The sequence below is a fragment of the Podarcis cretensis genome, assembly GCF_951804945.1.
Source record: "Podarcis cretensis genome assembly, chromosome: 15".
NCBI classification, from domain to species: Eukaryota; Metazoa; Chordata; class Lepidosauria; order Squamata; family Lacertidae; genus Podarcis; species Podarcis cretensis.
Window position 1 is genome coordinate 33725376 of NC_137185.1, and position 15178 is coordinate 33740553.

At 48.8% G+C, this 15178-nt stretch overlaps 1 protein-coding gene across 5 annotated transcripts in view; it reads left to right on the plus strand.

The window, feature by feature from the left end:
* The window catches only part of ROBO3 (roundabout guidance receptor 3), a 358202-nt gene extending 344546 nt beyond the window's left edge, over nucleotides 1-13656 (plus strand). For 2 of the 5 annotated variants that reach the window (XM_079954914.1, XM_079954918.1), the window contains exons 18-28: nucleotides 1321-1344; nucleotides 1459-1501; nucleotides 3411-3568; nucleotides 4639-4914; nucleotides 5944-6091; nucleotides 7538-7765; nucleotides 8255-8436; nucleotides 9126-9233; nucleotides 9835-10017; nucleotides 10883-11037; nucleotides 13134-13656. In XM_079954914.1, the coding sequence (XP_079811040.1) occupies nucleotides 1321-1344; nucleotides 1459-1501; nucleotides 3411-3568; nucleotides 4639-4914; nucleotides 5944-6091; nucleotides 7538-7765; nucleotides 8255-8436; nucleotides 9126-9233; nucleotides 9835-10017; nucleotides 10883-11037; nucleotides 13134-13145 (1517 nt within the window). In that variant the 3' untranslated portion in view covers nucleotides 13146-13656. The remainder of the gene's footprint in view (nucleotides 1-1320; nucleotides 1345-1458; nucleotides 1502-3410; nucleotides 3569-4638; nucleotides 4915-5943; nucleotides 6092-7537; nucleotides 7766-8254; nucleotides 8437-9125; nucleotides 9234-9834; nucleotides 10018-10882; nucleotides 11038-13133) is intronic. The other 3 variants (XM_079954915.1, XM_079954916.1, XM_079954917.1) reach the window with 3 other exon arrangements.
* The last annotated feature ends 1522 nt before the right edge of the window (nucleotides 13657-15178 follow it).

The window sequence follows — 15178 nt, forward strand, 5'->3', positions numbered from 1 at the left end:
TTTTACTCACAGCACCACCCGTGTCCCTCTTCTACAAATATACTTGTTGCTAAAAAATAATCCACAGACCGGGGGAGGGGGGCCCTATCCACATCAACCGGAGTTTTATAGCATTGCTCCCAATCACTCAAACCGCAGTGCCCCAGCTGTGTGAAAATCCCAAGCAGATTCCGACGACAAGATCACTGGATGCAAATCTCTGTTTCAAATGTCTTCCTCCAGTCAGCCCACATTGGAATGATAAAACGGTAAAACACATGCACAAGGAGGTAAATCAGCTCCATAAACTTGAAAAAGGCTCTTTGCTCATCCTGTGAAGGCTGATGCAGACACAGCTGTGTGTTCTGCAGCTGAGACATTCCGTATTGGACTTGTGCATGATTTTGAAATGGACACTTGGTGGAATATAAATGTCTTATCTTTACATTTTATCTTTGGGAAGTTCTATATAATTGCAGAGTTATGTGAGCTGTGTTTCTTCATTTTCCTGTGTTGTCTTGAACGGGTCTTTGACCGTAATAATACATTATTATTATTATTATTATTATTATTATTATTACTATTATTCCCTGTGTTGTGCATCACAAAATGGTGTCTAGACGATTTACAACTTTATAGCATAGAGAAGGGTAAAAAAATGGCCAAAACTATATTAAAAACCACATCATTCTATTAAAATACCAGCATGTGACTGAATTACAAATAATATTTTATACTGAAGCAGCCAATCCAACACCATCAAATGTTTGAGAGTAGAGGGAAATCTTAACCTGGTGATGAAAATAGAGTTGCGTTGCATTGGCACCAGACGGGCCTCTCTGGGGAGAGCCTGGCACTGCCACCTCCCCCTCCCTGAGGATTTGTTACTGGTCCAACATAGGCATGTGGTTTCCCAGCATGGAGGGAGTTGGATCTTTGGGGGCAGAGGGCAGGTTCAGAGGGAACAGGCTCCAGAAGTTTGAGCTGGTTCATACAGTAGACCCATAAGGTGGGGTCAAAGCCCAGGCCCAGGCTGCAGCTCAGGGTCAGGCTCCTTGCCCATCTATCCCACTGCCCTCCGTTCTGGCTGGCAGCAGCTCTGCAGAACCTCAGACAGAGAACGCCTTTCCCCTCAGCTGCTCCCCAAGATCCCTTATAACCAGAGATGCTGGGGATTTGAGTGCTTGACATTCTGCATGCAAAGCATGTGCTCTGCCACCGAACTGCGCATCCTCCACCTGCTGACCCCCCGATCTGCCTTAGGCTCCCTGCCCCCCATCTGCCTGCCGCAAACGCAACTTGCTCTGAGCCACCTCACTTTCTGCTTGCTTCTCTTTGCAGCTTCCTTTGCGTACACGCCAGCAGGTAAGGCTTTTTTTCCTCGCCCCCCCCCCATTACATTGCTCCCCACCAGTTCCGCCAACCGCCTTCGTTCTTCACGGAAGCGTCTTTGATTTTGTGTGGTCCCCTCTCTTTCAGTCTCTATCCCCCATGCGGATGGGCCGGCACGTGGCAGTGGCAGGTGAGTTCAGAGACCCCCACTTGGCCCCCTCCCTCCGTCTCCCTAATACAGGCTCCTTGGTGGTCAAAGTTCATGCCATACGGGCCTCCCTGTCCCCAGTTGATCTGAGCTATGTACCGTATTTTTCGCTCTATAAGATGCACTTTTTCCCTCATAAAAAGTAAGGGGAAATGTGTGTGCGTCTTATGGAGCAAGTGCAGGCTGTGCGGCTATCCCAGAAGCCAGAACAGTAAGAAGGATTGCTCAGTGACGGGCTGCCCTTCTCCCTCCTTGGGGAAAAGCCTGCAAGCACTGCACACATGCTCCACGCGGCTCGTGAAAGGGAGCGCTAAGCAGAGCCTGGGATGCATACAAGCTCTGCTCAGTGATCCCTTTAAAGATTTTTTTCCCCTTGCATTCCCCCTCTAAAAACTAGTGCGTCTTATGGAGCGAAAAATACTGTAAATCACATGAACTAGAACCACAGCATTAAATGTTCAGATTGACTTTAGCCACATACCACATGCATTCCCCCAAAGAATCATGGTACCTGTAGATTGCCCCTCAATGAGCTACACTTCCTGCCACCCTTAACCAGGAGTGAAACTAAGCTTTATTTTACCTGGGTCAAAGACCCAGTTTGGCACACACCCACCCCAGCATGCATTTATGTACATACACAGAGGCTGAGAGCCTCAATGGCACCCCTCTGGAGGCTTCACCCAGGGCAAAAAATCCAGCTAGGCCTCCCACCCCCACCCCAGTTATGACACTGACTTAACAAACTACAGTTCCCAGGATTCTTTGGGGGAGGTCATGTGGTTTACGTGCATGTTGTCTGCACAGTCTAGGTCAGCTTAAATGGTGCTCCCAGTCTGCAGTTTTGCAAGTAGTGACAAAAGCTGCAAGGGGGAATCAGCGTCTCAGAAGCTCCATCTCCCCCTTTTAATGCAACTGCATTAATCCGTTATGCAAAGAATTGCATACTACAAATATTACACAACATCAACATCACTCCAAACCAGGGATAAGGGACTTAATGGCAGATGTTGCTGGACTCCCAACTCCTGCCACCTGTGACTATTGGCCAGGCTGGCTGGGGCTGATGAGAGTTGGAGTCCCACAACATCTGGAGGGCCACAGGTTGCCCAACCCTGCTCTAAACACCTGTAAGTAAATCCCTTAAGGAATTTTGAATATTCATGACAAAGCAGCAACACATAAGAACCTGATAACCACCATTACTTATGCCCAGAAATGCATAAGTAAACCTGTTCGAACATCAGAACTCGAAAACCATATTAAGACTACATATTAGGACTACTGGAAGGAATTTTTTTATTGTGTTACGACTACATTAAGAACAACATAAAGAAAGCAACTCTCTACTTCTTCCTTAGCTATAAAGTATGGCAAGCAAACAGAAGAACTACTACAACAAAATAAAATAGCTTAAGCCGACACAACTCCAATAATAGATTTTGTGTATTTATTAGTGTAAGCACTAATAATAATAATTTTTATGCCACACATATAGGATACCTCTTCTAGAATGCAACCTGCCACAACATACACTTCATAATTATTATTCCATGCATATCCCACCTTTCCTCCAGCAAGCTCAATGTGACATTCATGGTCCTCTCTCTCCCTATTTTCTCCTTACAGCAACCCTGTGAAGCAGGCTAGACTGGGAGACCCCGTGGGCTTCATGGCTGAGTGGGGATCTGAACCCTGGCCTCTTGGCTCCTAGTCTAGCACTCTAACCACTAGGCCACACTTGCATTATCTAAAAGAATATGGCTCACAAACTTGATATACTCTTTGGCAGTGGGGGGTGGGGAGAGAGAGAATCAGGTGTTAGCCCTCACCCAAACCACCTACTAACTCGCACAGCCAAATAACCCTGGTTTCCATGGTTCTCCTCCAGTAGGCCTGGCATGCTAGCCATGGCCACTAGTGCCTCGAGCTACCCGTGGCTGGCAGATTCGTGGCCAGCCCCCAACCTGATGCGGAACGGGAAGGCAAAGGATCCTGGGGCGAACTGCTGCACAGGAAACCACAATGCCACCGAGAGATATTACAACGGTAAGCCTTTTACCACCCCATCATCTCCATAAGGAAAGATGCCCAGTGTAGAGTCGGCATGGGATGTGGGGGAAATCCTCCTGGTTCAGATTTGAATGCGAACCTACCTCTACTTCACATTTTCAGAAATCCTAAGCAAAGACAGCTAGCCTCCCAAATGTTGCAGGCTTCTGAATTTAGTGATACACTTCTGCAACCCAAAAGCTTGCCTGGTGTTTTCATTGCATATCGGTAGGGGACAGGCAAAACCATTTCTCAGTAATCAGGCCTTGGTCTGAATATTCTATGGCCTTTTCAGTGTGTTTGTGGGTGGGGAGAGGTTATAGGTTAGCTTTCGTTCTTGTTTTTTGTGAATTTTGTGTTCTCATTTTGTATTTTTGTGCTGCGTTTTGTGTGATCTTTCGGTGAAGGGTGGTATACAGATTTAGTAAATATTGCAAGAACAGTAATATAAAGATGCATCTGTCGGAGAAAATAATGTGCAAAACTACATTGTGGGAGGGGATCGCTTGCAAAAATGGATACAACAGTCAAAATGCATGTATATATTAGGAGAAATTCACCCCAAAATGTTTCTTTTTTAAAAAAAAACAACCACAAGCTGATATGGATATGGCACAAATGGAATATAAGTTTAGAAAAATGTGAAACTTGAGGCTGAAACTGAAATTGACAAATTCACCCATTCCCAGAACTGACAAGCCCAAGAGAAACATTTGTGGTTGGCAGATATGGAATTTGAGCATTATCGGGTTGGAAAGGCCAACAGACTCCAGTGAGAGGCTTAGCCTTTAGGTTTGCACAAAATGGGAAGTTGTTGAGACAACGAAAGCAGGCTTTGCAGGTTGTGACCTTGCCAGGAGGGGAGGGGAGCCAAGGTTTATTGGGAGGGGGGCAGCAGTGGCGTCAATCCCTTGTTCTCCTTCCCCCTCCCCACAAGCCTGGATTAGTGGTAGTTCTCCAAGCCCACAAATCACAGAGGTCATTCAAATTAAGGCACATGGAATCTGTTGTGGCTGAACCAGAAGGTTTGGTTAAGCAAGGTCACAATGGGTCTCGCTCGTTCGCAGATGCTGGGATTTCCAATTACATTGCTCAGACGGAGAAGTTTGGAACAGGGGTGTCCGATGGGCCCATTTACAGCACCATCGATCCTGCCAGTGACGACATGAGGACGTTCAATGGGGCCTTTTCCCAGCACACCACCCCATATGCCACCACGCCTGTGGTACCATACGGGGCAGCACATCTACACTCACCTGATGAAGAGGAGAGCCAGTGGAACGGCCAACCTGGGCTGCCCAGCATCCAGTATGCCCAACCCGAACGGGGCAGAGCTGAGAGTGGTAAGGACCTTAAGCATACGAGAAACTGGGCACTCTTCTCATCTCCCTGGGAATTATGTTTTCAAGTTCCATTGGTGTCACCTGCCTAGAAATGGAACCCCCTATTGCATCTTGCAGAAGAATCTTATAGTGTATGGAAAGTCCGATGGTGATTTTATCACCGTGGTTAATGATAGGGCATTGTTAACATGCATAGCATGTTGCAACGCAGCTCGAGCGAAACTGGAAATGCCCCAACAATATTTAGCTTGGAAATTAGTTAATGGGAAAAGATCACGGAGAGAGATCAGGTTGACAAGGATGAATTAATTTACAAAGCCCTGAACAGCTTAGGTCCAAGGTACTAAGGGTCTGCCTAAAGCCTTTTATCCTAGCTAAGTCACTAGCATCCCCCGAGTTGGCAAGGCTCATCTGACAGCAACAAGAAAATGAGCTTTTAGTGTCATTGGGGACTTGCTTTTGAATAATAATAATAATAATAACAATAATTTATTATTTATACCCCGCACATCTGGCTGGGTTTCCCCAGCCACGCTGGGTGGCTTCCAACAGAATATTAAAAACATGATAAAACATCAGACATTAAAAACTTCCCTAAACAGGGCTGCCTTCAGATGTCTTCTAAAAATCAGATAGTTGTTTATTTCCTTGACATCTGATGGGAGGGCGTTCCACAGGGCAGGTGCCACTACCGAGAAGGCCCTCTGCCTGGTTCCCTGTAACCTCACTTATCTCAGGGAGGAAACCGCCACACGGTCCTCGGAGCTGGACCTCAGTGTTTGGACTGAACGATGAAGGTGGAGACGCTCCTTCAGGTATACTGGGCCGAGGCCGTTTAGGGCTTGAAAGGTCAGCACCAACACTTTGAATTGTGCTTGGAAATGTACCTGGAGCCAATGGAGATATTTGTAGAGTAAATGTGCATGGCATTCTACTGCTAGAGAGTTGTTGGAGTTTTTTTGTTAAATAAAGCAATTTCATCCTCTGCTGTGCCAGAGGGTCCCGTCTCTGAGCTCTGTTTCTCTTCAGTAGTTGCTAAGCCTGGGAAACAGAAGTCCATGGGGAAACCAGTGAAAACACCATCCCTCAACTGGACAGAAGTGCTTCCCCCACCTCCATCTGCCAGTGAACTGAGCCAGTATGTGGAGGAGGAGGAAGACGAGGAGCTAGAAGTCAGGTAAGCAACAAAAGAAGGGCAGAAGAGACCACGTCCTTTCACTGCCATGTTTCCCTTGGAACTGGTTTTGATCTGGGAAACATGTTCACAATTAGTTGGAGCTCCAACTGGTATCGGGCCAGCACATTCCTATAATGTGCTCTAATGCGCTCTGCTGTAAACTGCTGCCTTTGAAGAGTGTTTGGAAACTGCAGCTGGTCTAGGACGCCAGGTTAGTAACTGGAACAAGTCAATAAGAGCATATTTAATATATATATATATCCAACCTTTCCTTCAAGGAGCTCAAAGTGGCATACATGATTCCTCCCTTTCCCGTCTTATCCTTGCAAAAACCTTGGGAGGCAGGGTAGACTGAGAGACTGTGACTGGTTCAAGGTCACCCAGTAAGCTTCATCACTGAGTGGGGATGTGAACTCTGGTCTCCCAGGTCTTAGTCCAACACTCTTAACCACTAGGTGGAGGGTTAAGTCTAGTCAAAGGCAACTATAGGGTTGCAGCGCTCATCTCGCTTTGAGGCCGAGGGAGCTGGCATTTGTCCACAGACAGCTTTCCGGGTCATGTGGCCAGCATGACTAAACTGCTTCTGGTGCGATGTAATATCATGACGAGTTCCAGAGCGCATGGAAACGCCATTTACCTTCCTGCTGCAGTGGTACCTATTTATCTACTTGCACTGATATGCTTTTGAACTGCTAGGTTGACAGGAGCTGGGACAGAGCAAAGGGAGCTCACCCCATCGTGGGGATTCTAATCAAGAGGCTCAGTGATTTAGACCACAGCACCACCCACTCCTTTTTTCTTAACCACAACACCATATTGGCTCACAGCCAGTGTGGTGTTTTAGTTAGAGTAGGGGTAGGTGGGGAACCTGGGTTCCTCCAGATGTTTTTGGACTTAGGTTCCAGACAGATGTTTCAATGCAATTGCTGACTTCATTGAAGGGAGACCTTAGAATCCAATCCCAGACGCATTGGCCAATAATCAAGGACAATGGAAGTTGTGATCCAACAAGATCTGGAGGGTTACAGGCTCCCCATTCCCGAGTTAGTGCGTCAAACTAGGATGGGGAAGTCTGGATTCAAACCCTCATTTAGGCATGAAGCTCATTGGCCAAGCTCAGCCTAGTCATTTGCTCAGCCTAACCTAATTCCCAAGGGTTATTATGAAAGTAACAAGTGAGGTGAGAAGGAACAATGTACCTCTGAGCAACTTGGGCAAAAACAATGAATGAATGGTGGGTGAATGAATGAATGAATGAATGAATGAACGAACAAACTTCCATTTTGCTTTAGTGTCACTGGCTCCAAGATTGGAAAAAAGCTTCCACGCCCATGGTTACATGCCCCCTCTAGATGTTATGGAGCCTTGTTCTCCTTAGGATGATTTCAGGGATTGGGAGCGCAGTGTGTCGCAGCCCAAAATGTCTAGCTCATTCACTTTTTGTAGTTCAGAGGTAGAGGAGTGGTGCCCACCCCTGCCAGAAAGGACCTACCTGATGGAGAACATCCAGGAAGAGGAATGTCCTCCGCCACCACCTCGTGGAGAAGCCTCCTCTCCTGCAAATTCCTATGGCCAGCAGTCCACAGCCACGCTGACCCCCTCACCCCGGGAGGAGATGAGAGCGTCTGAAGATATCCCCAGGCTGCATCACTTTGAGATCCCACACCTGCCCAGGTATGATTCACCCAGGGACTTGAAAAAACTGGGGTGCTTGGGGGAATTCGTTCTTTGTCAGTTCCAATACAAACTGTACCAATCCACACCTTGCAGAGTAAAGTGCATATCGGAGCCTAATTGTCCTTCCTGGGCACACATATTTGATCAGGAAGGTGATCTAAACAGAGATAAGTTGTAGAATGGATGGTATTAGAGCATAGAAGTGGGAAACATAAGCCAGGGCAGTATGTACTCTTAGATCCTACTGTGCAATTTTGTACTGAGCAGAGAATTCGGCATCCTTAACAACCTCAGTCTTGTAAAAACAAGAAAGGAGGTTTCTGGTGAGTATGACATCATTCAGATAACCAAAATGCAGCTTTTGTTGGTGCAGAATGGGGGCCATGATGCAGAATTCTGGTTTATGCCCAGCTGGTCTCCCCACCTCTTATCTGCTCCCACTGGGGCTTGTCCTCTCAGCTTAATGTGTTGCTTTCTGCGTTCAAGGCGGTTACCCAACGGCTCGGGGCCATTGCCCAAAGCCTCAAGTCCTCCTTTGACCCAGTCCAACCCAAATCTCAACGTGCCTGAAGAGGGACCCGAAGGCATCACTCCCAGGCAAGGTCATCGGCGCAACCTGAGCCAGACGCCGGCGCACAGTGCAGAGAACGTTGACTCCCCGGGAATAGGTGGGTGCATCTTCTTCAACCCTCTTCTGAGGGGCAATGTGGTGTATTAGGCACAGAGAAATGGAGGTATTGGCCGCCTCCTTGATGACTCTAACCAGAGGGTCTGTGGCCTTACAGTGCCGGGTTTGAGAGGCTTTCCCTCGGCACCAATTCACTGCAGCTGGGATAGTCAAAACATCTCTGGAGCTGATTGCCCTTGCATTTAATTCCTTTAAGATAGGGATGAGGAGCCCGCAGGCCTTTAGATGTTGTGGGACTCCAGCTCCCATCAGCCCCAACCAATATGGCCATCGATCTGGGATGATGGGAGTTCCTCATCCCTTCTTTAATAAGAAATCCCTTCTTCTCCAAGTGGAGAGCAAGACTGAAGAGGACATGGGTTCCTGTCCCCTCTTAGCCATGAAGCTCACAGGGGTTGGCCATCTCTAAGTCTGACCTGCTTCACAGGGTTGCTGTGAAGATGAAATGGGAGGGACTGGAACCATGCGCATTGCCATGAGCTCCTTGGAGGAAGGGTAGGACAGAAATATAAGGAACGATTAGGTCATGCCCCCTTCTGCTTTTAGCAGGAAATGGTTCTGAGCTTCCTTAGCAGCCACAGGAACACATGTCGCAGGGCTGAGGTTGGGTGGGACAGACCAGGTCGCTGGCTGAAGAGTCTCACTCTGGTATTGGGCTTTTACCGACAGGCAAACTTCACCCCAGCCTAGCAGACATGCCTCTCCCTCCAGGACAGAAAGCAAAAAGCAAGAAGAAATCCAAGTCCAGCCACTACCGTCGAGAGAAGAAGCAGGGAGGTAGGTGTGGCTGTGCCCTGGCCCCTGAGGTTGCCCAATTCTTCCATCCTTCTAGGGTTCCCTCCTTCCTCTTAATTTCCTCTCTATTTCCATAGATTTTTAGAGTTGTTTCCCATCTTTCTCTGTAGTATGAGACAAACAGAAGGGAATATTTGATATATATATGTGTGTGTGTGTGTGTCTGTGTATTGTCCAGTAGCACCTTAGAGACCAACTATGTTTGTTCTTGGAATGAATTTTCATGTGCATGCACACGGAAACTCATACCAAGAACAAACTTAGTTGGTCTCTAAGGTGCTACTGGACAATTTTTTTATTTTATATATATATTTCTACTGCGTCAGATCAACACAGCTACCTACCTGAATCCAGAAGGGAGTATTGTTTCAGTTGCTTAAAATAAATTGATTTTTTTTAAATTATAAAACAAATACTCCTGGTTGTGATTCAGCATTGTAAGACTCTCAGATTTCCTGTCTTTAAGCAATGGGTGCCATTCTTATGGCTGTGAAGGTACAGCTTAAATACATGCAACAGGTGCCTATGGAAATCTTGGGGAAGGTGGAGACTGACAGTTCTTCCCCCTTGGTTCTGCTCACAGAGCTCCCGCCACCACCCTTGCCGCCTCCTGCCGAAGACCTCGGCACCGCTGCTCCAGACGGCGCCCTGCGACTGGACTGTGACCCTTCCTCTCTGGAGAAGAACTTGAATGCTTCCTCGGCCCTGGAGCGGAGAGCTGTCCATCGCACAGTGGCAGGACAGCACTACCACCAGCACCGGGATGGTAATGCCAACCCCAGTCATAATGGCTTCCCTGACTTCCTGTACTATAGATTGAATTTCTGCCTCCATAAAGTGTCATGGTCTGGCTAGATGCAGAGGACTGGTGGGAGGCACCAACTGGGGAACCCCCAAGGGAAGAAGGCTCAGAGCCAGGGGATTGGTGGTGGGATGGCAATGAGTGGTCAGAGAGAGAGGAGGGAGACGATTGGGAGGAGGAGGTCTCAGAAGCGGTAGCAGGGTTTTGTGAGCAGGAAGAGGCTGGGCCAGAGAGCAGTCCTGATTCAGAGGCTAGAGAGGAGGGAGACCAAGAGGCAGAGTTCAGGAAGGCTACTTCCTTTCTTGCTGTGACCAATTCCCCTTCCCCCCTCCCTGGCCTCCCAGGACCAGAAGAGGTATGAAGAGGGCAGGGGAGAGACAGACGCATTGATTGAGTCTCAGATTGCTTGGGAAGGACCCGGGGCAGGAGGAGGAGGCTTAGTCAGCTATGGGAAGGCAGGGGCCTTCAGTCCTCACAACTCCCTCATCAGGGCAAGACCTACTGGGAAGGGCTGCTGTGCTCACTAGGCCTGAGCTGTTTTGTTTCCTTGAATAAAGAGTTAACTTCACTGACACCTTGTGAGTTATTGCTGACCTGCTTCTGACACCCGGCCTGACATAAAACCCTCCCTTGGTATTGTAAGATCGCTGTTATTTTGAACAGAAACAAAAGCTGCCTCTTTTAACCTGCCTGCCCTTCTGTCAATGCACAGGCTGTGCGGAGTGCAAAACGGCAGCCAAGTCTGGGTGAAGCCAGAGCTTGCAAGACTAACCACCTGCTTTCGCTGTTGTTGTTTCTACTCTCTCTCTCGCTCTGTGTGTGCTGGCAGAGGAGGAAATCATCCCGTACAGCAAGCCCAGCTTTCTCTCCAGAAGCCAGGTGTCAAGCAACTGCTCCACAACAGGAAGTTCTTCCTCCAAGGGGTCAACAGGATCTAGAGGTCATGGGTCAGGACGCAGCCGGACAACAGGGGATCGCAGCGAGGTGATTTGACAGCACTTCCTTTGGATGTTTTAAAAATAATCTTTTGCGTTAAGGCACCTGGCCTGGCGACGGGTGGAGGGTGCCAGTTCTGGGAGATGGGTTGACACTGGCCTGGCACCAGCCCAGGTGCCGAGACCCCCAAAGACAGTGATGGACACCAGCATGGATGTCTTTAAAAGACAGTTAGCTTTGCCCTGAATCAAATTGTCTGTCTGTGGCTACTAGCCACATGATGGCTATGCCCTTCCTTCATGGCTGTAGGCAGTAATGCTTCTGAGTAGCAGTTTCTGGTAACTGCAGGAGGGGAGAGCCCTGCTAGGGCTTCCTGTAGGCAGAGGCATTGCATCATTTGCCAGTGCCCAGAAGCAGGGCACAGAGGGTGAAGAAAACCCACCGTGCCAGCCCAGCCTTCACTGCTGATGCCGCTGGGTGGGCGCAGGGCACAGAGGGTCCACAGGGCTGCACTGCGCTACCTGTCTGCCCACTTACCCATACAGGGTGGAGACTGGCTGACCAACTCAGCCCTTGGTGGGTGCATCAACCCCGACGCAGGGCGGCCATTCAGCAAGGGCCCCAGGGATGACGTGGTAACAAGACCAGGCTAGGCTGAGTAGAACTCCAATGTATAGTTAACAGAGTAAAAACTTAAACACGTTGCAGGATTCCCAAAAAATAGACCAGAGGCAACTAATATTTCATCCAGCAGAGCTTTACAGCTACTGAAGGCAAATGAGCATAATGGTCACAAATCCAATATATTCAGGATTAGCACTGTCCATAAGAAATCCAGTTGCAGCAGACTTGATTTAAACTTACAATATAATTAAACCTTAACACTAAGCATACTAGATACAGAACACCACACCAGAAGGACAGAGAGATAGAAAGAGTGAAACCCAGGCTCCTTCTGGCATTACTATTATAGTCAGCATGATCATGAAAGAAGAGATAAGAGAACCAATTGAAGCCAGCATGTAATGGTTCTAAGGGGGTTGCTCGTGCGTAAGTTGCCGCCACTCCTGGCTAGGTTGCCTGGTTGAACCCTTTCTCTCTGGACAGCATTGCACGCGTGGCTGTCTCAGCCACTGGCAGAATCCGTCAGTGGGCGTTTCTTAAACTTCTTCCAGCAAAGAAGTTCTTTGACGCCAAGTCTCCTCCTACTCTCCCTGCGCGGAAGTCTTCTGCGCAGGGAGGGTGTGGGCAGCGGAGTACCCGTGCTCTCTCCACTGGTCTCCGGTGAAGAGTCCTGGAGCCTTTTCTCCGATTCCCCCATCTGCCCCCCTTCACCCCTGGTGTTACGCTGATTTCCTTCCCCAGCAGATGGGCTGCCTCTCTCCCTGCTGGGACCCTCTCCAGCATCGCTCTGGAGCCTTCCCTCCGCCTCTGGCTCCAATGGCAGTTCCCTGACACAGCAGTACTCAGCTTCTCTGAAGGAATAACCCAAACATCATGAACCTTCTGCTTACTTCTTTCACACAGAGAAGCTCCCAGAACCTTCTTGCATTAAGTAGAATAGGAAAGATCTCTCCACATAAGATCAATACTTTCTACACTAAGAAATGCAAACTGACAGGTAGCGGCAGGTAGGGCGGGACAGGGATCCCTGCATGGGGGTGCCTGGTTTGCACACATGCATCCAGGGTTACAGTCCCCCCCGGGCCCCCTCACACTACACCCCTGCCCACAGGCATCAGGTTGGACACTGTGAAAACAGGGTGATGATCTAGACCTAGCTGTCAACTTTTCCCTTTTCTTGTGAGGAATCCTATTTGGAATAAGGGAATTTCCCTTAAAAGGGGGGGGGAGTTGACAGCTATGGGTCTAGATGAGCCATTGGCCGGATCCAGCAGGCTCTTCTTGTGTTCTTATGACCCACGGCAGTGTTTCTCATGCTTGGGTCTCCAGCTGTTGTTGAACTACAGCTCCCATCATCCCTAGTGAGCAAGACCAGTGGTCAGCGATAATGGGAGCTGTAGTCCCACAGCAGCTGGGGACTCAAGTTTGAGAAACACTGTCCTACGGGAAGGATGGAAGGCAATTGAAGAGCAGAGGCAGATCTTGCTGATACCACCCCCTCCCTCTCTTTCTGCTTTCAGGAAAAGAGATGAAACCAGATGGAAGTCAGCGGGGGGGAAAGCGAGGCCTTCGAAGGAATTGGCAGCCGCAGACTTTGGGCCGGGAAGCGGGGGGTGTTTCTGTGCTTCTAATTTATGATCCCTCTAAAGAAGCCGCATGACCTGGCCCCTTTGTAAATAAGTTTGTTCCCTGGAGGTTGGCAGTCCCTGGGAGCCAAGGAAGCTGTATTTATAAATCGTGGCAAAAGGGACAGTCGAGTTTCGGGCCTCGGAGGGCCTGCTTTCGGAAACATTGGCATTTCTGCAACTGGAGGGTTTGGGTCCGATGGGAGAGGGGACGGGAGGAGGCAGTGGGGAAGGGACTTTGCCTTCCGCCATCCTGCTAAAGGTGGGCAATGAGAGCAGCCCATCCCACCAAGCACATGCTCGGATATTGCCCAGGTGCTCAGTCCTGCTGGCCACATGGCAGAGGGCAGCAGGTGTTTCTTTGGTAGCTAATGAATCCTTTTGTAAAATGACCAATAAAGCTGTTTGTTAACCTGGATCTCTCAGAGTTCTCTTTCCTTTCGTTCCTCCGGTGCAAAGCATCTCATCCTGTTGGTGCACAAAGGACTTGGAGCAGAGCCTGTGCAAAGCTTCTTTGCATAAGGCAGGTAGCTTGCCTATCTCAGCCACCTTTGAAAAGCCAGTTCTACGCAGATAAGCTCAATAGGAAATTGGAGCAACCTGACTTCTTGGGGTGTGAACACTGCGTGACCACTCTGTGTTATATCTTAACTAACTGAAGTGGCCATCATCTGGAATTGGCAAAGCTATGTGCATTTCCAGGTGGACTCCTTCTACGCCAGGGGCCAGCAGACTTTTTCAGCAGGGGGCCGGTCCACTGTCCCTCAGACCTTGTGGTGGGCCAGACTATATTTTGAAAAACAAAACGAACCAATTCCTATGCCCCACAAATAACCCATAGATGCATTTTAAATAAAAGGACACATTCTACTCATGTAAAAACACCCTGATTCCTGGACCATCCACTGGCGAGATTTAGAAGGCGATTGGGCTGGATCCAACCCCTGGGCCTTAGTTTGCCTAACCCATGCTCTACGCTTTCTAATTTAATTTGTTGCCATTCCTTAACTCAGCAATCTGGATGGCCATCTGCCATGGATACTTTGGTCGAAATTCCTGCATTGCAGAGGGTTGAACTAGGTGACCGTTCTGACTCTACAATTCTATGATTCTACATTTCACCTTTGTACTATTGTCTGCTTTCTGCACACGTTCTCACATACCTTCTTCTGTCCTCCATAAAGGTAAGCAAGAGGCATCATCAGGGTTCAAGAACGCATTCCAGACAAAGAATGGTTGAGGTGCAAAGCAGAGTCAATGAGGGGTGCGGCCTGAGGAAGAGACCCAAGGGCTAGACTGAGAAGCTTGGGGGGGGGGCACAGTTGTCCCCCAGACCTGAAGTTCCCCATACTTGATCTAAGCCATGGATGGTATGCATTTCTAAAGAGTATTTGTTTTCAGTCCATAGGTTTTACAAGATCAATACAGTGGAACCTCAGGATGTGAACGCGATCCGTTCCGGAGCCCCGTTCACATCCTGAAGCGAATGCAACCCGCATCTGTGCGTGTGCAGGTCGTGATTCACCACTTCCGCACATTTGCGTGACGTCATTTGAGCGTCTGCGCACGCACAAGTGGCAAAACCCAGAAGTAACACACTCCGTTACTTCCAGGTCTCTGCAGAGTGCAACCCAAAAGCGCTCAACCTGAAGCGTATTCAACCCGAGGTATGACTGTATTGCCCCAGCCTGTGGGCTGACTCTCAGCCCTGCCATCAGTACAAGACATCTTTGGACAACTGTCAGAACCTCAGTGTGGCGGCAGGGCATTCCACCATGCCAGTGTGTACCCCGGACCCCTTTGTGAGCAGCTGGAGCCACTGCTTTAAATTTCCCACAACGCTCTGGACTAGGGCAAGACCAGGAGCATTGTGGGGAATTCAAAATGGCAGCCACCTGCCGCTGATGACAAGGCACCTGCTGTTGGATGCTTCTACCAGG